The sequence below is a fragment of the Leucopleurus acutus genome, assembly GCF_964270905.1.
Source record: "Leucopleurus acutus genome assembly, chromosome: 5".
Lineage (NCBI taxonomy): Eukaryota > Metazoa > Chordata > Mammalia > Artiodactyla > Delphinidae > Leucopleurus > Leucopleurus acutus.
The window spans coordinates 46,577,678-46,601,480 of record NC_139147.1 but is presented as its reverse complement, the minus strand read 5'-3'; the positions used below and the strand labels follow the sequence as shown (position 1 = coordinate 46,601,480).

Sequence of the window (23,803 nt, the reverse complement as noted above, 5' to 3'; positions counted from 1 at the left end):
GTAAATATAGTAAAAGGCATAGGAAGCAGGAAATACATATAGTTTTAAAATTGAACACTGTATCTGGAGTTGCTGCAACAACTGGCTGTAGTTTTAATAAAAAAAACACGCTCTGCTATTGAAAAAAAAAAGTCCCTTAGACTCAGCTCCCAGCTGAAACCAGCCAGGATCCCGGTTTCCCACCCCTTCCAGTGGCCTGATGTGCGGCGGGGGAGGAGCAATAGGCAAGCTGGGCCCGAGGAGCAGGGAAGAGCGAGCTGGGGGAAGTCCCGGAAGTCATTGACCAGAGCAAGCAGCCGCCTCAGCCGGATCAGCTTGGGCTGTGGTCCCAACAATAACAGGAGCGCGGGCCGGGCGAGGGCTGCCGGGGGCCCGAGTTTGGGGGCGGAACCCGGATTGGGGGGGCGGGTGGGACGCTTCCCAAGGCCGCACTGATTGGAGGAGAGAGATGAGGGGCGGTGGAGCTCGAGGAGTGGGCCGCGGAGCTAACGGGTCGACCGAGGAGAGAGCTTGTTGATTGGGTGACGCAGAGGGAGACGGACCAGAGCCGACCGAGGATTGGCCGTGGCGGGCTGTGAAGGCGTGGCCAGCGCGCGCGAGAGGGAGCGCGAGGGAGCGGGCGACCGCCCTGCCAGCTAGCCGGAGTCCGGGGCGAGCGCGGCGGGCAGGGGTCGGGTTGAGGAACGCGGCGCGGGAGGCGCGTCCCCCAGCTGCCCTCCGCGGCTCGAGCACCCCACTTCCTTCCCTCCCCTCCCTTGCGCTCCGGCCTGGGGTCTCCGGGCGGGGAGCGGAGGGAAGGGACGAAGGAGGAGGAGGTTTCGCGGAGTGAGGGGCGGAGGGGGTCCCGGAGCGGGGCGAAGCGCGCGCTGCCTCTCACTCTCCTGCCGCTGCCTTTGCCTCCTCGCCCGGTGCCGCGGCCCCGGGGCGCCCGCACTATGCAGGCGGACTGCCGGCCGCCGCGATGGCGAGCCGGGCGGTGGTGAGAGCCGGGCACAGCCCTCATCGTTTCCTAGTCCGGGCCGCGGCCGCCGCCCCCGCCCGGGCCGCGATCCCCCTCTCCCGCTCCTACCCCCTCCCTCCCCGCTCCAACTCCTCCTCCCCCTCCTCCTTCCCCATGCCTCTGTTCCTCCTCCTCTTACTTATCTTGCTCCTGCTGCTCGAGGACGCCGGAGCCCAGCAAGGTGAGTGGTTCCCGAGGAGTGCGCGGCACGCGGAGCCCCGGGGGGGGCGGGGGGGGGGGCGTCGAGGGAGCCTCCTGGGCGCCGGGTGTCCGGGCCGTTAATGAATCTGCAGACGCGCGGGGTAGGTGCGGTGCGCTTCGGTGCGTGTCCAGACCTGGCCCCGCACTCGCTGGGTTGAGTTGATGAGATGGGCTGTCTGTTGTCCCCCAAGTTGGCGCGGCTTTACTTTTGGGGAATCCCATTCATTTTTCTGAAAAGAGGGAATTGAGACTTTGCTGTGAAGGCCTCCTTTTGGGTATTGTATTCTTCTACTGGGGAAAGTCTTGGAGAGGAAAAGAAGTTTGGAGATGCGACCCCTAATGTTAAGCTAAATGGATGGATGGACAGAGTAGAAATGCAAGGTAATTAAATAGCGTTTAAATCCAAGGCAAGTGATGATAATTATCATCTTTTGTCAATGTGCTCAGGTTCAAAATCGAATGAAGTTTATTCTGGTTATCTTTGAGTGTTGGATTTAGAACATGCTCTTTGCAATCCCTGCCTATTCAGGATGGTGGTCTAGATTGCCTGGGTCAGACACTGGGTCTGGGACCCAAAGCAGCGTACTCTTGCCCAAATGGAGCGTTCCGTGATAAAAGGGCAAGCCCTTACAGAAAGTGACAAAACTTTTTTCCGTTAACAATCCTTGAAAAAAAAACTTTACTGAATACTCATAATGGAAACAGAATACCAGGCTGATTTCCTCCCCTTTTTAAGTACTTTTTTCAGGCAGAGAAAAGCAATTTTTGAAAGAGTTTGGCATCAGTTATTGAACACGTTTTTCCATTGCATTTCACTGCATTTTATTGCAGTGAGAGGGATAAGGATTGGATTGTTACTTATCGCTGGGAAGGGTTTTGGGTTTTGGGTTTTGGTTGATCTCCACATTTAAGTCCAGCTTAATGTTGCTCTCATGGTTTTCAGTAAAGTATGGAATCATGGCCATAAGCCTGTCATTATGAAGATGCTGAAACTTTGACAGGCATGTGGAAATAAAATGTAAATGGGAAAAATGTATTTGGTAAACTGACCTCTTTCAGATCTAGGCAGCATTCAGGTTTCAGTTAGATCATCTCCTTAAACGAATTCTTGAACATCAGCATTTAATAAATTAGTGTGAAATCCTTTCCTCCATTTAAGTTTTAGAACCTGTGCTTCTATTTTTCTCCTAGTAGAAAAAGCAAAACAGGCTTATATATGGCTAACACTGATTGATTGGGTCTTACTTTGTGGCAGGCACAGCCCTAAGTGATTTATGTGTATTAACTCACTTAATCCTCACCACAGCCATCTGAGATAAGTATTGTTATTCCATTTCAAATATAAGGAAACTAAGACACACAAAAAATAAGGTACCTTGATACAGAACTCTAACTACATAACCAGAATATTCTGACCATTTTGCTTATTTCAAGATCTGAAACTGTTTATATCATGTTTAAAAAATAATATTTGAACAGTATAGAACCAGTTAAATGTCTCCCCTCCAAATGAGATAATTGCCTTGCTTTTAGAATTTCTTAAACCTGGTCTAATTAAACATGCAACATTACCTTATTTTTTTAAGTTTAATTTCAGTTTTTACCAAAGCATTTTAACATGGTTCTCTTTCACAGTGTCATGTTATATAAACATCAATGTAGATGAACACAAATAGAAATGATGCTGGTAATTTAAAAGACCTGATTTCTAGTCCACCTGTTTATTGGGTAAATTTTTAAAAATCATTTAATTTCTTTGTACCTCAGTTTTCTACATCAGTGATAAGAGAATATATACCTATTTCCTAGCTTGATGAAAATGAAATGCTAGTACACAGGAGTTTTGAAAAGGGTAAAGTACAAATAGCTATAACTGATTATCATTGTTAATCTTTTTTTTTTTAATTTTTTAAAAATTTTTGGTTGCGTTGGATCTTTGTTGCTGCGCGCAGGCTTTCTCTAGTTGCGGCGAGCAGGGGCTACTCTTAGTTGCGGTACGCGGGCTTCTCATTGCGGTGGCTTTTCTTGTGGAGCACGGGCTCTAGGTGCGCGGGCTTCAGTAGTTGTGACACGTGGGCTCAGTAGTTGTGGCTCGTGGGCTCTACAGTGCAGGCTCAGTAGTTGTGGCGCACGGGCTTAGTTGCTCCACGGCATGTGAGATCTTCCCGGACCAGGGCTTGAACCCGTGTCCCCTGCATTGGCAGGCGAATTCTTAACCACTGCACCACCAAGGAAGAACCTATCATTGTTAATCTTGAGCTTACTAAATTGATAAAGTAAGGGCCATTTAGGTATACATTGCCTGAAAACTCAGGAATCGTATGGGATTTGAATTCCCTAATTTTTAAAAATTATATTTCTTACCCAAAGAACCCTGATGCGGTCTGTGGTGGAACTGCAGTCAGTGTTACTAGTCTAACAGATGTGCTTTAGGGTCCACTGGGATTCTTCACATAACCTAAAAAGAAGTCAGATTTCAAAATGAGAAGCAGTGCTTTAAAAAGCCTATACAATTTTTAATAATGGGAATGTCTGCAATATTGTAATGTTAAGTTACAAGCTGGAGTTTTTACTCTCCTTTATAAGAAGTCTTGGTAAGAAGTCTGGAAGGATATAATTTTAGAAAAAGATAACAGTTGTCTTTTGACGGTAGAGTTGTAGATAATTTCTTTATGCTTTTCCAGATGTTCTGCAATTTACATATAGTCACAATAAAAAATAAGCTGTGAAAGAATGTTTTGTGATATATAGATTTCTTTTTTCCCTTAGCCAGCCTAGGTAGAAATGCATTGAATGTGTATGCTGAGGTAGAACTGTGCTTCAGGATTTTTTTTTAATCTTTCAGACATCATTTTGAAGTAGCAGAAGATACTACACTCATTCCAATTAATGCCGTACATACATAGCTATTCCTCAGCAGATTTTCTGCTGACCAAGTGTTTTTTTCTTTTTATTTGGCCCAGAATAAAATTTATCATTGGTCTGAAAACTTGTCAACCTTTCACAACAGAGATGTATTTTAACCAACCTTATTTCGTTAATATATGTATAAATTCTGTTTATTCACACCTGTTTAACTATGATGGTGTTTTAGGCATAGCTTGTATTTGTGTATTTTGAGTTCTAAGTTTGATATTAAATTTACCTTCAAAGTCTTTTTCTTTTTTATTGAAAGCATTTTTTCCGGTCGAATGTATGTCTTTCTAAAAAACTTAAATTTGTGGAACTTATTATGCTGATTGCCTATTTGTTACCGTAATAAATTAACTTAATAGGAAGTTGAGGGTCTACTGTGAATGAATTTAAGTCTCTGGTTTACATTATGACTGTAGGAATTTGTGTCACCTCATCTTAGGAGTTCAGCTTCCTCATTTGTGTCATGGAGGGTTTGCCTACCTTCTGGGTTAGAGTATTATTTGAATGTGGTAAAATATCAGAGGGATTAATTTTAAAAATCCATTGAGACTGACTTTATGCCTATTAACATGAAATGTTTGTGAAGGTAGTGATTTTTGTTGGCTAATTTATCTATCAAACAAATCAGTTTCTTTCTTAAAAAGAATCATTCAATTTCACAATGATATTTGAACTAATGTGTGAAAAAATACAGTCTGTCAAGTAGTGCCTTTATTTGCTTGTGATGTGGGGAAATAGTTTTTGAACACTATTTGTGAATTGTCAGAAATGAAGAACATGTCCCTCTGCAAAGAACGTTTGTGATTATTAGTAATATTGACATTGTTAATATAGAATTTTCCGTTATCTTTTTTTAGGTCTGATAAAACATTAGGGCTCTTATATGTACTTACTGTTCAGAGGCAAAAATCAGAGCATCCTTTTTCTGCTATATTTCTGATTAATTTTACATAGTGAAAGTTAGAAATATAGCACGTATTCCATATGTGTTAATGATCAGATTTTAACTCCACATTTTAAAAACTTGTAAATGAAAAATTAATTGTAAAATTACATGTTAATGATTTTTAGGTAGATTTCCCAATGTTATCAGCAGAGAGAAAACTTTATTTCCCTCTGGAAATAGTTAATAGTTCTATTTGAACATCTAAGCTTCATTCTAGAAGACCAACATTAAAAAAAAAAAACTTAAAATAGTGAAATGGGTATGAGTTAAAGTACCAGAACTAAAACACAAATGAATTAATTAATTTCCAAAAAGAAAGAATCAGATAGTATGATGAGGAAAGGCTAGATTTACATAGAGTTAGATTTTAAATTTAGGACTATACTTTACAAAATGAACCTGGGATGTGAAAGCTCAGGTGGTAATACTGGGTATTAATTGAATGCATGCAAGTAGTTTCCACTTCCACTTCTTGACTAGTTGGAAAGATGTGGAATGATGACATAAAATTATAAGGATCAGGAAAAGCTTTGTAGAGATAGTGATATTTGCTAAATGTAAATAGTGATATTTGCTAAATGTGATTGTTGAAATATGAAGTGAGACAGCTTGGCAGTTTTTCTTGTGTTGCTCATGGATTCAGTTTACTTTATAACAACCTTATGGCCTTAGCACTTTATTTATTTTAAAAATATTGTACAGATAACAATTATATAACAATTACTCAAAACCAAAAACTTAACTAATAATTATCCACAGTCCTACCCCCTTATCTATCCATTTATAATTTTTGTCTTCCTTTCTAGTGCATATTCACATACCTACATAATCTTATGTGGTTGTAATTTTAATAGTGTGGTGTTAAGTTCTGTAGACATATCATGTTAAACTTAATTTGTAGGCTGATTTAGCACACAGAAGCATACTTTGAAAATACAGCAAGACAAAAATTTCAAAATCTAAAAATTTTTCACGGGACATTCATTATTTGTGAAGTAATTATTATATTGTTTAGAACTGCTATTACATTATTTATTTGATTAAATTCTTCATTCAGGATAGGACCTTTGAGAAAGTATGTCAGTTCAAAGTATTAGTTTAGAAACACATAATGCTAATTTTCCAGGTCCTTATGTGGATTAAATCAATATACTCCCATGAGGACAAAAAATACAGATATTCAAATAAACTAGAATTTAATGAATGCCAGTGTCCACTGAAGCAGATGGTGTAATGGGGTGATCTTAAAACGTTGCCAGAACATCACCTACTAGGTCCACCTGCACTCTAAAGGATATGTAGTTGAAAGAAGAACTTTGGTTAGCTGCTTGAATCATGGGGAAGACCGCAGATGCAAGCTCCCTCAACTGCTTTCTAAGGAGAGTAGGCCAGGAGTTCCTTTCCTTTGTGGAGTACAGTGCATGTGAGTTTGCAGTTTAAGTGTGCAAACTTAATTGCTTGGGATAAGAGAGAAGATGCTGGTACTCTTTATCATTCTCTCATTAAAAACTCTCAGCATGGAAGAGTACCAACTATACGCTCCTAGGGATTTGTGCACATTGGTCAATAGAGTCCTGAGACAGTTACGATAGAGTAAAATATTGTCATTGTCTTCAGAGGTCCTACAGGCTAGTTGGGGAAATAATTATCTTCATGTTGGAGTATATGGATAAATAACCAAGGGAAGTTGCACAGTGCTGTGAGTTTGTAAGGGGGAGAGAGCTCACAATGCCTGGGAAGTAGGAAAAAACCTTGCTGATAAAATGATTTTAAGCAGGTAAGCTTTTAGGACTGGTAGGTTTCTAGTTCACAGGGATGGCAGACATTTCAGGAGTTAAGATCACAGCATCAGAACAGCAGGGAGTCAGGAAAGCATGTGAGTGTCAAAGCCATCCTTGCTGCAATGAGTAGCATGCCTCAGCCTCTGGTCCTGGCCCATTGCTTCCTCCTTGAGCCCCATACCCTGCACACTTGCCCCATATTTGGGCAAATATGGTTGCTTCCTAAGGACCAGGGTTCTGTGCACTGGGGTACTGCCCTCTTGGAGCTATGTTAATACTTCCATAGTGTGGCCAGCAGCCCCTTTATAAGATACAATCCAAACTCCTTTGCATATTATATATGTAATTTTTTCAGAGTCTGGCCCCTCCCTTTCTCTCTGACTTAATCTCATGCCAGCATCCCTCACCCTTGTATACAGCTCAGGTATAAGACTGAGATTTTTATTCCTCTAATATATAATTTCATCCTGTTTTGCCTTGTTCCTGATACTGATCTCTTTACATGTGTCATTTTCTCCACTTGAAGAGAAAGAGCCCCTTTCCTTGTGTGCTTGGTAACCTCCTTATCATCCTTCAAAACCCTTCTTGGGTATCATACCCTCTAGGAAGAGTTCTCTGTCACCACACACACTCATCTCCAATAGTAATTTCCTGTTTTTTCTGTTCAGTCATTAATCACAATGTACATTAAATATTTGTTTCTGGCAGAGAGTTTTATTCATTTTCTTATTTCTAATACTTATCATGATGTCCATCATTCAAAAATATGAATTTAGGGGAAATCCCTGATGGTCCAGTGGTTAGAATCTGGCACTTTCACTACTGAGGGCCCGGGTTCAGTCCCTGGTTGGGAACTAAGATCTCACAAGCTACTCAGCGGTGCCAAAAAAAAAAAAAAAAAAAAAGAATTTAGAGCTCATTTCTGCAGTGAATCTGCTGCCCGAAGCACATTATTTGGAGTTAGTCTCTGGGCACCTGCATGCCCTTCACACTGTTGTCCTTTGTCTGATTCCCTCAGTCAGCAGTCAGAGCCTGGGCTTCTCAGTTCCATGAAAATAGAACCCTTTCTTGAACCTTAACCTACTTGCACAGGGCCTAACATTCTGTGCAGTGTTTTCCCAGCCTCCCTCTTCCCAGGAGCTAGACCCCTTTGCTTTTGTAATGAGAGGAGTCCTCCTTCAACTGCAACTCTGAACAGAGCCATGGTTTCTACTTAAAAAACACTGCTGTGCTCCCCTGTCAAATAGGTGGTCTTTAAGAACTGTGCTAGCCTAAGTCAGTGTCAGCAAGTGGGGTGCACTCCTTTGCCCTCTCTTTCAGATTCTGATTTGAATAGCCACCTCCAGCCTTATAAAAGTCCCCCTAGTTTTGGTTCTAGTAGTTGCCTGCCTCCTTTTTCTTTGCCAGCCGAAATTCCTGGATAACATTCAGGTAGCTACAATAATTTGGTGTCAGGAAAGTAATGAGAAGCAGGCTGAAAAGGTCACTGGGGACAAGACTGTGGAGAACTTTCCTTGTGGGGCAGACTGAAGAGTTTGTACCTGTGATGTTAGCAATGACATCATCCTTAGGTACCTCTGCTTCTACCCAGTCCATCTCTAGGTTCACTTGTCTCAGCCCAGGTTAGTCATCTCATTGATGCTTTTCCCCTTGTCCTTGACAGATCCCAAACCTGGCCCATGTGCCAGTCCCCACTGTCCTCTTTCTCTGGTTCTGGACAGCTCAAGGTTGCAGGAGAAAGGCATGTGGCCTTTGTGACTAGATCTGCCTCAATAAGGATGACTAATCAACCCTCACGTGGGGATTTCTGCTCAGCACAGTAAAACTTTGCCTCCTGCCTTGCCTTTTCTTCTTCCTGAAATCATCTCTTACACCTTATCCAAAACACTGCTTCATCAGGGAATATAAGTTGTGTTTTAGTATAATTTAAACTTCTGTGGTGCTTCTTACCTTGTACCTGGAAACATGCTCAGGATGCCACTGGCTTGTATATACATCTGTCAACTCGTTGCTTTCCAGGTACCTTATATCTCTGCTTTTTTCAATGACCAACTTTCTGACAAGTAGACTACATCTGTGCTGTACATTTTCTTAGTGTCCAGCATGCAAAAGATATTTGTTAAATGATGATTCCCTCACAGTCTAGCTTCTGCTCTTCTGAAACTGTCACTTAAACTGTGAGATTTTTTTCTTCTTTTAAACCTGAGAGCTTTCTTTGTCTTCACTATTTTTTACGTGGGTGGACTTTGAAAGTATGGAGATACTGGAGTCAGACATACTTGGATTTAAATACTAGGCATGTCACTCTCAATGTTTTGAAATGTATAACTCACCTCTCTAGAATGTATGAGGGCTGCGATCAAATCTGTTGGGTAGTTGATAAATTTTGGTTCAATGAGTGAAACAACGTGTGAATGAAAATTTTGTTTCTCTTTCCCTACTCTACAGTTAAAATTTCCATTTTCAAGTGTTTGCTTTCTACTGAGATCCAGTGCTTCTCCATCCTTCTGCCCCTTCTCCCCATCCCACTTATTGTGTAGGAAAGTTCACCCCTAGCTTACTTAGTGAGAGGGGTCAGACCACGCAGTGGAGGCGTGTGACAGCAGGGCGTGATTGTTCACATATGTCCTTTCCTGGCCTCCAACCCACCCAGACCGTAATACTGGTTTTGTCCCCTCCCTTTTGACCTCTACTTTCTCTCTCCAACTTCCTACCTGTTGATAGATTTTAGCTTTCTTTGCTCTCCACCCTCAGATCATTTTCAGGTTCATGGTTTATCCCTTTCTTCTTGGTATGCCCTGTTTCTGGTTACTCTTTTTGTCCTAGATGCTAACTTTATAGGTCTGGATATGAGACAGACATTCTGTTGCACGGGTGGAGGAAGAGTGTTTTGGTTAGTGAGGTTATAGGGAACAGAAAATTAAATCTGCTTAAAGTAGAAAGGAAAAGTATTGGGACCATTCTGAGGTAACTTGTGGAATCTTCCTAAGAACTGAGCCAACCTAAGCCCAGGGAAAAGCAGGGATGCAGCTGGACCTCAGACATCAAGAACTCAGCTTAATTCTGTCTTGTTACAGTCTCGCTTTCTCTGCATGGAACAAATAATGGCTGCTGACAATCCTCAAGGCTTGTAGCTTCAACACTGGAGAGATTCTGGGGTTTCCCTAACATACAAGGTCCAAAAATGAGGGCAGGGCAAGTTGGCCTCACGTTGGCCCAGTGTGAGTCAGTACCCACCCTTGAACCAGTCAACTAACCAGGGGGCATGAGGTCATATGAAAACTGTTGGAAACTGCAGAGTAGTTCCCAGAAGGAAAGTGGGGTACTAGATACATAGAGGCATCATCTTTAAAGAGAGTGTTCACATTTATAGAATCCAGTGCTTTTGAGATAAGTTATTACCAAACCCTCACAATTACCTTGGGAGATGGGTGGTATTATTCCCATGTATAGCTGAGGATTTAAAGGTTAAGTGCCAGGATCATCTCAAAAGTTGGCATAGCTAGAATTTAAATCGGAAAGTCTGTCTGATTCCCAAGCCTATATGTACTTTTCTACTGTTATCACTTACCTACCAAGTGCCTACCACTGGCTTGTTTGGGTTTATTATTTTCTAAATTCAGCAGCATGTGTTAAGAGGCTGGTATGCCCTATTTCTATGTCTGCGGCTACCAAGGAGAACAGAATGCATTGCCTGTCTGTGACAGAGCTTTACAGCTGGTGTGGCAAAGCGACATAAGTATGCATAATTAAGCATATTCGGTACAGTAAAGAGACTTTGATGATGGAAAGGGAGAGAAAGACCAGGGCTTTCAGAAAGGTTTCCCAAAAGAGACAACGTTGAGTAGGTATTTGCCAGGTGGATATGAGGAGGAAGGACCTTATTCTCTGCAGAGCAGAGTAACACGTGCAGTGGTGGAGGAGAGAGAGCGTGGAGCATAGAGGGAGTCACCCACAGTTCCAGAGCTGGAGCAGAGAGGTTGTGGGAAGAGTCAAGAGATGAGACGGGAAAGGGAGTCCAGCGACAGATTATTATGGACTTTGTATCCTTGCTGAAGAGTTTGAGGTTTTATTGTATCACCGGTGAAGAACAGTTGAAGGATTTTTAAATATGGGACCTACGTGACCCAATTGGTGTTTAAGAAACTGGCAGGAGTGTGGGCAGTGGATTAGAGCAAAGAAAGGAAGTGGGGAAACCTGTCAGAGAACTATTACAAGGGCCTGCACTCCTTAAGAGGGACGAAATTTAGAGATATTAAGGAAACAATGTATAAAACTTAATGACCAGTTAAATTTGAGAGAGCAAAGGTCATTTAAAAATGCTGGGGTTTTTTCTTTCTGGAATCCTCTTCTCCCTGCTTTCCACCTCCCTCTTCCACCAGTATTCATGCCTAGTTAACTGTTATTTATCCTACACACGCACGTACGCACACACACGCGCGCACAGACACGCACCCTATCATATCCATTACTTCCCTGCAACACTCATCGTCCCTGAAATTATTTACTACGTCTGTCGTACTATTCTGTAAACTCTGTAAGGACAGGGGCCTTGTCTGTCATTTCTCTTGTTCCTAGCACCTGGTTCAATGCTTGGCACATGGAGGATGTTCCCTGAATGCTTGGGGCACGTTGAGTTTGAAGTGCTGTGGAATTTCTGAGCAGAGGAGCTCAGTACAGAAGTAGATAACACGTTTGAGGGTTAGGGGAAAGGCTGGAGCCTACAGAGCATTCTCCCTTTTGGTGGTAGCTGAAGTTGTAGGGTGGGGAGATGGCCCAGGCAGCACGGAGGGCGGGGAGGGAGCTCTGGAGAACAGCAGCATCAGCAGTCAGTAGTTGGAAGATAAGTCAGCTAAGGTGCTACAGAAGTTGCAATTAGAGAGTCAAAAGAACTAAGATGGGGAAGAAGAGTTTTAAAAAGGAGGGAGGAAAGATAAGGAAGGAAGGAAGATGGGAGGGAAGGAAGGGACAGCAATGCCACATGCTGTAGAAAGGTCACAAATGATAAAGATGGGAAAGTATTGACTTTTGGCAGCTCAGAAACAGACCGCTTTAGTGAAGAGTACATTGGAGAGGTAGGTCTGCCTTTCCTAGGGCTGCCGTAACAGATTGCCACAAATTTAGATGGCTTCAGACAACAGAAATGTATTGTCTTATAGTTCTGCAGGCTAAAATTCTGAAAGTAGGGTATTGGCAGGGCAATGCGCTCTCTCTGAAGGCTCTAGACCAGGGTCCTTCCTTACCCCTTCCTAGTTTCTGGCAATTGCAGTCTTTGGAATCCCTTTGCATCATTCCAGTCTCTGCCTCTGTAGTTATGTGGTATTTTCCCTGTGTCTGTATCCATGTCTAGATTTTCCTCTTTTTATAAGGACACCAGACATTGGATTAGGGTCTGTCCTAATCCAGTATGGCCTCATTTTAAATTGATCACATCTGCTAAGACCCTGTTTCCAAATAAGGTTACATTCACAGGTACCAGCAATTAGGAACATATAATTTGGTTGTTGGGACGGAGGTGGGCGGGGGGAGGGGGGGTGGGGAGTACAATCCAACCACAACCCTTTGGAAGCTGAATTGCAGTATTTTGAGCCTAGAACGAGAAGCAAAGAAGTAAGACACCGAATGTAGAGAACTGAAAAAAATCTCTCTGTAAAAGAAAAAAAAAAAGTGAGAAAGAAAGTGGTAGATGTTGGGGAACACTGGCTGGAGAAAGATTTTTTTGTGTGTTTTTTTTTTTTTTTGGTTGTTGTTGCTCTTAGTTTTTTAAATTTGTTAAAGTGCAGATCCTTCCTAGGCTCCACTGCAGAGCTACTTTCCAGTATATAATTTGCAAAAAAAAGGCAAAATTATACATGTCATGCAAATATAAAATTAACACATGTCAAAGATTTTATTCAACTCATTAATTAATGAAGGAACCAGTAAGAAGTTGAAACATGTCCAAAGAATATTTGAGAAACTAGGTGTTTATAGGTAGTTTTAGGCTGTGATTGCTAGATTGGATGGCTAAAACTGTTTAATGGCCAATAGGGCCATAAACTCTAACATGTGGGATTATTTTTTTCAACTATACAGAAATTATATGCATCTCTACAAGACAACAGTCTACAAGTTTATGTGTAGCCAAGACTGGGACCTTTAATCAATGATAAACAACAAATCCAATTAAGTATTTTGCCCTAGCTTTTGGCCTCTATGACATTTAAAGGATCTGCTGCTCACCTTTATTTTTTTAACCTATTTTCAAGTTTCAGGTAATGTTTCTGACATATTTATTAGAATCTATGGAGACAGAGATGGGGCCTGAGAACCTTTACGTTAAATAGCCCTTAGGTGGTTCTAATGTTGAATAAATTTTGAGAACCACTGAGTAAGAGAATACCGAGTGGCTTTCAGTGCCCATCTGAGATCAGAACCTATTACTCTAATGACAACTATTCCCTGGATTGTGTGATTTTTTTCGCAGTAGTGCTCAGCTCCTGGGCAAAGAGAGATCATATGATCCAGGGTGGAGGGCTTGCCAGGCAGATCCTCAAGAAGGACATAGTGGCAAGGAAATGAAGGTACCAGGAAGAGTGTAGTTCACACACTGGACATGAGGTCCAGGCTGGGTAGGGAAAGAAATGAGGCTAGGGCAAGATAGTAGATGGGGAGAAAAGAGAGAAGTTCACAGAAAGTGTGCAGTGGGTGTAAGAGAGCAGAAGGGTCAGGAGACTGACCGAAAGAGTGAGACATTAAAGTTGTTGAGATTTCACAGGTGAGAGTAATCTCCGGTAATGGCAAAAACAGTCTAGGTTGTGGTTTCATGAGTTACCGAAGTGAAGTAGAGGTCACTGGGGAGAAGATTAGTGAGAATTACTTTCTCATGATTTACACTTTTCACAGGACACTGTACTTGAAGCTTTAAAGCTGATATAAATCTTCTAAAGTAATGAGCCATTGTTCTGATACCTTAGCTAGGTTGTGGCCAAACGCACCGTACCTACATGTGATGAGCAAAAGCCTTTCTGGTCTTTTATGACCATAATTACCCTCAAACGTTTATTGAGCACATTAGTATGGGTTAGGCCCTCGATAGTAGGTGTTTTCATACAGTATCTCTTTAAATTCTTACCCTCTGTGGTTTGAGATGTTAGTGTACCCATTTTACAAAACTCAGCTTTAGCATCAGTAAACAACCTTCTCAAGGTCACAGTGAGTGGTAGGTAGGGCATTCAGATTCATCAAGTGACTCCAGAACCAATTTGCTTAACCATTATGTACTATGTAGAGTGTGTGCTTGGTGGGGATTGGAGAGGATTTATACATCTCACATTCCTTCATGTGATTCAGTTTTGTAAATTATCACACATGCAGAGATGAGTGTGGGCTTAAAAAAGCTTGAGCTGAGAGCTATTTCTTTTCCTTTAAATTGCCACAGTAACCCTCTTTAGGCTCTCAGTGCATATCCATCTTAGGCAGTATTAAAAAAAATGAGTGAATTAAAATAGGACCTTGAATTATCTTTTTGAGATTGTTGTGATGCAACTTTAAAATCTTAAAGTAACAGGACTGGTATAGTACTTTTTAGTCTAAAAATTCGTAGTGCTAAATAAGAGATTAAAAATCTTCATTGTAGTCAAATGAAATAGGATATCCTTGTTAACGCTTGCAAGTTATTCTTTTGAACACTTTTCTACTCTCTAAATGCCTTTTTTTCAGTTTATTATAAGATCGCACAGATGTGTTACGAGATGTGACAGAATGACACTTACTTAGAGGAAGTATATAGTCAAACTCACCTGTTCACAGTGACGAAAATCCTTGAAAGCTTATTGGAAAAGTATAAACCTTTCCTAGTTTCTAAGAATTGTAATGAAAGTTACATTGCTCTACATTTTTGGAATATTTGTGCAAGCTTCCTGCTTTTGTCTTTGTTCTTGTTAAAGTATTTTTAGAAGTCATACAGTGTTCATGTTAATAAAATTAAATAATTAAGATAACTTATATTATTTTTAATAGTAATGTGACTAAAATATGGGGTTAGCTGGAGAGTCGCATAAAATCAGCATCATGAGCACATATTTATCCAAAAAACACACTTGGTTTGAAGTTTAGAAAGCAACCTAAAATAAGCATGTATTCTTTGTTGTATTAATTCATTATTATTTAAATTAATGTTCTTTGTGTTTTCTCTAGGGAAAAGTAGTTTAAAAAAATTACTCAACTATTTTCCTGGAACAGTACCAAAATTTGTATCTGGCTTAACACATCTGACCTGACAGTCTTCAGAGGAAGCGAACACATGTTCTATGAGTAATCCCCTAGATAAATCTGCAGCCAAACAACGGGGCAGTGAGATCAAATTCCAGTGTTTTTTCTCCACTGAAATAAAATTAAAATTCAAAAATTACATTTACAGGCTTCTACCCCTTATGGTCAGTTACAGTCTGGTGGGACCATCTGCGGCGGCGGCGGGCGGGCGGCAGGGGAGGAGAAGAAGAATCTGACAGTGATGGTGGTGATGATGGAGTTGGAGTTGTCGATGTGGTGGTGTTGGTGAGAGTGAGTGTATGGATTGGTCCTACAATACCCATTTTGAAAATTATTTTTCCAGTAGTGGTTACACTCTCTTTGTCAATTCTGCCTTGTAAAAATGAGTAATAGTAGGTGGTATTAGCCTGATCACAGATTATTATTCTTTCCAGTTACAAAGCTTAGCAGAAAATCTGGAGACTTACTTCCTGACCCTATTACCATCCTTTTTCAAACCCCAATGTTAAATGAGGGCCCCTGACCAAGAAAAATACTTGAGGGCTGTAGACTAATAAGAAGGACCTTTTTTTCCCTTTAACTTAAAGAAAAATAAAGCATTCTGTTTACTTCTTTGACCTTGTGGGGAAAACTGTTCCCTGGGTTGTACCCTCAGCAAGTAGAACAGCATTACCCTTTGAGCCAAAGGAAAAAGAACTAAACCCAGATCTTCTGTTGGAGATGTCCTAGCCTTTGCTCTACGTCAGCCCGTCTCAACCTCCACACTATTTGACTTTTAGGATCCATCACCCTTTACTCTGGGGAGCTGTCGTGTGCATTGTAAGCTACTTTAGCAGCATTCCTGACCTCTACCCACTAGATGCCTGTGGCACCCCCCCACCCCAGAATTGTTCCAGTGTCCTCCACGCACATTTGAGAAACCCTGCTCTCAGTATATTAGGTGATTTGTTGATAATATTTTCTAGATTTTAGTGTTACTTTTAAATATTTTGTCCTATTTTAAGTATTTTGGTGTAGAATAGGCTTCGCTTTTAAGAACTGTAAAAATAAACTGGAAGCACATGTTCTAATTTGGGGTAAAAGTGAGGACAAGATCTTTTTCTGATTTGAGAATTCAACATTGTCACCTTTGGATGCCTAGTACAGTGTTGTTCATTGCACAGGTGGGGACCCTTTAGTGGGTCAGGAAGATATATTTAAGACACTATTGAATCAAGGTGTAAAATATATTTCTTACTTTGGAATAACAGAGAAAAACATTTGAAAACTGCCGGCCTAGTGTCCCTTTCCAACTGTAATATTCAAAACATACACTTCATAGCAGTAGGTATTTGGCCAGGCCAGCTTAAGCTATTTATCTAGTCAGGTTACACTTATCAAATAGTCTTGGAAATATGGAACATTCAAGTTTGTGCATTGCAGTAGATTTGAGACTTTCTTTTAACTTTAGTTTCTGGTGCGTATCGTCTTGTTTGCGAGAGGAGGAAGCTCTGAACTCCATCACATATTTTAGAACATTCTTGGCACGTTACTTGTGGACTGTTCATACCCTCCCCCTACACAAGATGCTGAAAAAAGACAGCTCCATTTTAATTGTTTTCTTCATCACCATGCATGCAAAAGTCCTGTTTTTCATCAGTTAGTATTTATTTTGTTAGCTTTTGTAGGAACTCAGCTGTATGGAGGAAATGGCAGAAAACATTTTGTGCATTTATTGAGAATAAAACATAAATATGAGCATAAAGATATTTAAGAATTGCTCCTAACACTCTGCTTGTAATCTTTTTGTAAAATTCATTTTAACATGACAACTTTAAGTTAAATAATAGCCTGTGGGGAATACATTAAATGCGACAATCTGCCATTACTAAGTCCTGACTTCAGCTGTTAATAGCAATATTCTTGGCTTTCTGAAATCCATCAACACTTCTAATCACTTAAGAAGCTGCCTTAGTTTCATACTTACTAAAGAAAATACATTTATAGTTTGAGTTACTTCATTTATTCAGGGCTACTTTTTAAAGATTGAAACACTTCCAGAAAGCTCATTTTCATCTTTTCAGTAGTAGCAGAACATTTTTGACTAGTTTCATATTTTTAGAAGATCTGTCTTAGGATGGTTGTCTTTTTCTCTAAGGAAAAATGTTAATGATTATTCAAAAGTTTTTTATATTACAATTCATTTATTTTCACAAGGGAGGTTTTTATATCCTTATGTTTTTAATTTAGGTAATATCCAATAGAGATATTCAAGGTATTTTCATGGTAGTTTCAGGGGAAATTTGTGGTTATTTTTCTTTTCCTCTGAGTTGTATAACATTCTAAGTTTTATATTTGCAAAAGATCAGTGGCTATGTCACACAAAAACTCACAGGTTTATTTAATGGTGGCTTTTTGTATTATGATGTTATTGAACTGCTATGCCTAGTTCTTGTGTGTGGAGTGAAGGCAAGTGTAGAAGATAGGTGAAGTTTAATGTTGGTTAAAAGCTAAGCTTTATGTGAGAGAGATTTGTTTAAGAAGCCAGATTGCTGGTTGACCTGTGAAAGCAGACTAAGTAACAGTACTAGTGTGGATTTGGCAATAAAATTTCTTTATCAGCAAAAGATATGAAGTATTGAATCTAGGTACAGAGTTGTTGTTCCTTCCTTAAAGCTAGTTTTGAGACTAGTTTGAGATAACTTTTTCATAGGTTAATGTACAGTTTCCTTATTCATTCAATTAATAAACATTTATTTTGCAACTACTACTTGTAGATACTGTATTCTTATTCATAGGCTTTTAAAGCTTTCATCTGTTCTAGTAAATGATATCAGCACTACACTGTTCTTAAAAATAAAAAATCAGTATAAAATTCTGTTACACCCATCTGTATCCATATTGAGGTTAAAACTCAGAAGTGTCACTTCTAATATAGTTTTCTTTGTTTTAAGTTCTGAACTCTTCCAAAAGGTAATTATAAATAGCTCTTTTGAAAGAGAAAATACTATTATTTTGAAAGGATGTATTCATTTTCCTATTAAAAAGACATCCATTTGAATCCCATCGTTAGGAACACTAAGCAGTGCAATTGGAGCAGCAGCTAAAACTTCTTAATCAGTATTAACGCCTCCTTCCAGGCGCTCAGTAAAATAACAAATTTTATGATAAAGGGAAGAATGCAGATATTTGATTTTTACAAACAGTGTGTTAACTGTTTCCATATTCAGTTGCTGAAGAAATTTCTGGAGCAAATAATGCTGCTACCAAGATATGAAGGTCATTTTACTAATCTTTAATAAGTCTAATAAACTGTTTTTTCGTCGTCATTCTATAGGGGAAAATGAGGCTTTTGGGGAGGGACAACTGAAAAGTCAAATTTCAATAGAACATAAAATTAAACTATGAAATATTGCTTTAATGCCTTCAAGAAGGAATGCCTTGCATCGTGTAATATGGTCAGAAATCTGCATAATCTTTAGTATAGTTTAAGTGTTTTTAGAAATCATTTGACTTCTCACAGGGATTTTTGAAGGGGTTTGTGCTATTTGTAACTAAATAGATGAAGCTGATCATATACATTTATTTTTATAGTTGACATTTATTTTGAACAATTACTATGAATTGATACTCTTTTAAAGACTGGATTTATTATGACATATATATATAATTATTGCTAAGTTATGTTTACTTCTATTTATTTTGATTGGAAAGTTCTTTGAACTCATAAATTATACCAGTAATCATTGATTATTTTAACCTAATCTGGCTTCTCCTGGCTCCTGTGAGTAGACCTACTAAGAACTATGTTATCTGTTTTATCTTGTGTAAGGAATGTATTGGTGGTACAAAATATCTGACGTCATACATATTTTAAAATCTTCACAAAAAATCCTGATTATTTGTAGTGTAAGTTAAAGATGTAAAGAATAATTTATCGTCCTTTTAACTTTTTTTTTTTAAAGGTGATGGATGTGGACATACTGTACTAGGCCCTGAAAGTGGAACCCTGACGTCCATAAACTACCCACAGACCTATCCTAACAGCACTGTTTGCGAATGGGAGATCCGTGTAAAGATGGGAGAGCGAGTGCGCATCAAATTTGGTGACTTTGACATTGAAGATTCTGATTCTTGTCACTTTAATTACTTGAGAATTTATAATGGAATTGGAGTTAGCAGAACTGAAATAGGTAGGAAATTTTCAATACATCATTGCCCCAAGTTTTAAAACTGAAGCAGTGTTTGATACTTAACATTGAATAACTATGCTGTATAGGATATGTGGGAAATTATTGAAATGTGTGGAAATCTCAAAGTTGAATCTTCTTTTGGGAAGAGAAGATTCTTATCTGTTTATTCACTTTTCTAATAAGCCTGTGTTGGTACATTTGCAACAAGATGCCACTCTACTGCTTCTGAGGAAGAGGAAGTTAATTATCTTTTTTTGTTCATTTTGTTTTTCTTTGATCATTTTACTTGTAGTTAAAGAATGTAAGTATAATTCATGCTTAGGAGTCAGTATATCATGGTAATTAAGAGCATGGGTTTTGGATCCAAACTTCCTGATATTAAATACTTCTGCTATTAGCTTGCTGTGTGACCTCGGGCAAGTTACCTTATCTCTGTTTCCTCACTTGTAAAATAGGGCATGAACTAGTACATGTAAAGTGCTTAGAACTGTACCTGACATATAATATATGCTTAGTAAATATTAGCTGCTGTTGTCTTTATTCTTAGCTAAGAGCAGCTGGTTCTCAATTATGGCTGCATATTAGAGTCACTTGGGAAGACTTTTAAATAATACTATATACCTGTCCCCATTCTAGAGCAGTTCAATCAGAATTTATTCGGTGGGATCCACACCTCAGTATTTTTAAAGCTACCCAGGAGAATATACCTTGAGGTCAAGTTGAGAACCTTTGGCTTAGAGATCAGCACCTTTCTCTGAAGCAGGAAACATAGCAAAATTTGTAAGGCTGTCTTGGTGAAATAACATTATAACATAAAGAACTCTAATTCTCTGTGAGTTTATTTGGAAAGACTTATTGATACAGGTGTGTAACATGTCTTTCAGAACTGTAATTGGAGCCCACTATCTTGTTCTTTAAGCATCATGTTCATCTTCTGGCCTCCTCTCTGTCTCTAGTCAAACCCTTCATCTCTTCTCCACTTTTTGGCCTCTTATCTATGAGAGGAACAATTCCTGGCCTGCTTACCTGGCTGCTGATTGATAACCTCTGTTGTCTCCCAATCAACTCTTGATTAACCTGGGTGCTTGATCACCACGTGCATATTGCCACACATATATCGTCTCGGATAAGCTTTTAGAAATCGCCTGAGGATCTAGAAAACACTGTTACTATAATACTGATAGAAGACAGTTGCATATTAAGTGCCTCCTGAGGAGATGCAGTAGGGAGTAAATGGTACCACCTCAGCAGTCTTGAAACAATAATAAAAAAAGTGAACCACAATCTGATCATGCCTCTAGCAGTTTACATGAAATAAAGGAGCTAGAGAAACACACTTTGTCAACCATAAAGACTCCTTTTTAAAAAAATGCCACTTATATGTAAAGGGGAGGAGGTCGAGGGAACTGTCGTTCATTTAGAGATACATCTTCCAAAAGTAGTGTGTGGACCTTGTGACCTTGTTTAGGTCTTGATTCAAACTAACTGACTGAGAGAGGACATTTTTGAGAAAAGCAGAATCTCAAATTCTGTGGTAATGTTATATTTTGTGTATTCAATATCTGATTTGTTAGAGACACTTTGAAGATCAAACAAAACGTCTCTGATTTGTTTTTAAATATTTCAGAGAAAAAATGGTAGGAAGAGGGCAGGTGAAACCAGAATGGCACACGGGTGAAGCTGAGCCATGGGCACATGGGAGTACATCTCTCTACTTTGATGTAGTTTTGAAAATTTCCATATTGAAAGTGCTTTTTGTTAAAAAGGAAAACCATAGGATTATGTATTTGGACAATAAGTAGTGTCATGTTGCTAGGCAGGAAGAGTGGCACGGGAAAAAAATTGAGCACATGTTTTAAATCACTCACTGGGTTCTCATCATAGCTCCAGGACTTACTTGGTAAAATTCTTTCTACAAGTCATCAGCCTAGACTTCAAAGTCATCATCAGTACTGTAGGAAGATTAAATGAAATAATATTTTGCAGTGCTTGGGGTGTAGTGGGTGTCCACTACTCAGCTCTCCCTTATTTCCATTGGTTTTGTTTTTCCTTATTCTCTCTTCATAGAGGTGAATGGAAAGCTGTAGAAAGGTCAAGGGGACGGAGTGATGATGGTTCCTGTTGAGCTTTAGTTCTGCTCCTCCCCCCACCACCTACCGTATATCACCACCTACCGTATATCCACTGGTCCTCCATTTGGGGAGCAGTTTGTGGTTAGTGGTAGAAAAGTAACTTTCCTGACATCGCAGAGAAATAAAGGTCATTCAAGAATAACTGTTCTGGTTAAAGTAGATATGCCAGGAATTACAGAATAGAAACAAATACATTGGGTATCAAGATTCCAGTGATTATGGTAAAGAATCCTCTTTTTCGGGCTTCCCTCTTGGTGCAGTGGTTGAGAGTCCACCTGCCGATGCAGCGCACACGGGTTCGTGCCCCGGTCCGGGAAGGTCCCACATGCCGCGGAGCAGCTGGGCCCGTGAGCCGTGGCCGCTGAGCTTGCGCACCCGGAGCCTGTGCTCCGCAACCGGAGAGGCCCACGTACCGCAAAAAAAAAAAAAAAAGAATCGTCTTTTTTCTATATTGTCTTTTCTCAGGGTCTCTTCTGAACAGAAGCAGGTTCAAATGAGCTGCATTTTCCTATAAAAAAGTGTCCTATTTTGGTATAAAGCTTAGATTTTTGGTTTTTTTCTCTATAGGTGTTAATTTTAGGGACTTTTCTCCCCTGAGAGATGGTATTGTGAAATAATCAAGAAAAGAAAATGAAAGGAAGAATGATTTCTCAAGGAATCACTTTTTAAATCATAAATTCATTAGAATGTGTTTTAACTGATACAGCACTTTTGGACAGTTATTTTCTATTTTTTTTGGATTGGGCAATAATGTGTAATATTATTTAAATATATGAGTTTATTACGATTTTATATAACAACTTTCTAAATAGCTAGACTGTCCAGAAATCTTTGTGAAATTAGTGTAGTCATACTCATTTCACTGACAAGCAGGATGTGTTTAATGATAAAGATTGGCTCTCTAGGTCTGTCCCTTTTTTAGGCAGATTGTATTGGAATGAGAAAATTCCATTGTGCCTTGAATTTTACTTTTCCATTTTGATTATTCTTTAATCCCTGGTGTCTGAGACATAGTGGTTGCTCTGTAAAGATGAAAATTAAAGTAAAATCATTCATTATTAATCTTAACTTTTTCTGTACATATATAAATATATATCTCCAAACTATTTTGCAACTTGTTTTTTTCTCTTTTAATATTTAGACATCTTTTCATATTGGTCCATAGACATCTGCTAGCATCATTTCCCTGATGGATATTGTTGATAACTAGTCCAAAAATGAAATTTAAAACCATATTAAAAAGAAAAATCTTTGCTTATGTGTAACCTTTTCCCACTCTATTGTATATATTTTCTTCCTAGATTTTGCTTAAAATTTCCATTTTAAATGAACTTTGTTTGGGATGAGGGATATTGTGGATGGATCTCTAAAAGAGAAGCTAAATATTTTAAAACCTAATAGCTATTAAAGGAAAATGCGTTCTGTAGAAGAAATGTAAATGTGTCCGTGTGTTCAAAGTTATATTTAAAGATGTACATTCTGTCTTACACCTTCAAAGTACCTTTTAAAGTTGTCTCTTAAATCTTCAGGTGACATTTACAAAGAGGGAAACTGAGGTCCTCAGGGCTTCATGTAGTACATGATTCCGTGTCTCTTGTGTTTTCAGAAAAGTTTCTCTTTCTGTATTGTTTGTCCCCTTTCTCTCTAATATGCTTAGGTCTTCCTAGTTTAAGAGAAAAAATAAATTTTCTTTCTCTTTACCACCAAACCTCTTGAAAAAGCTATAGTGATGATAATATTAGGTATTTAATGATGATAATGATTGCTAATATTTTTTGAATTCCTATTCTGTAGAGGCTCAGGCTAATCGTGAAAATAACTACCATGCATGCAGTGCTTGCTATGTGCCAGGTACTATTCAAATTACTTTTATCAATTAACTTATTTAGTCCTCACAAGAACCCTTGAGATAGATACTTTTATCACCCCCATTTATTACTGATGAGGGAACTGAGGCACAGAGAGGTTGAATAACTTCCCCAAGGTCACATAGCTAGCAAATTGCTAAGTGGGATTCAAACCTAAGCAGTCTGGCTCCAGAATTGGTGTCTTTTACTGTAAACCCTTGACACACTTGATTCCATTGAATCCTACAAGAATCCTGTACATCATTCCCAGAAAACAGATAAATAGAAGATCAGAGAAGGTAAGCAACTAGCCCAAAGTCATATAAGCAGAATTGGGACTTGAACTAAGGTCCGGCTAATAGCAAAGTCCATAATCTCAACCACTAGGCTATAGAGTAATAGATACCAGCTATTACTCCTTAATCTTTTACTACATGGTCTCCTTACTGCAAACTGTTGAAAATAGCAACTTTTTAATAAACATTAACTTTTTCCTTTTAGCTATTTATTTTGGCATACTTTTTTTTTTTTTTTTTGACCACATGACGGCTTGCG

At 39.3% G+C, this 23,803-nt stretch overlaps 1 protein-coding gene across 1 annotated transcript in view; it reads left to right on the top strand.

Moving 5' to 3' along the window:
- Positions 1-764: 764 nt before the first annotated feature.
- Positions 765-23,803, top strand: part of DCBLD2 (discoidin, CUB and LCCL domain containing 2) — an 87,094-nt gene continuing 64,055 nt past the window's right edge. Inside the window, exons 1-2 of the mRNA XM_082840259.1 lie at positions 765-1,181; positions 19,042-19,269. Of these exons, the coding sequence (XP_082696385.1) occupies positions 962-1,181; positions 19,042-19,269 (448 nt within the window). The 5' untranslated portion in view covers positions 765-961. The remainder of the gene's footprint in view (positions 1,182-19,041; positions 19,270-23,803) is intronic.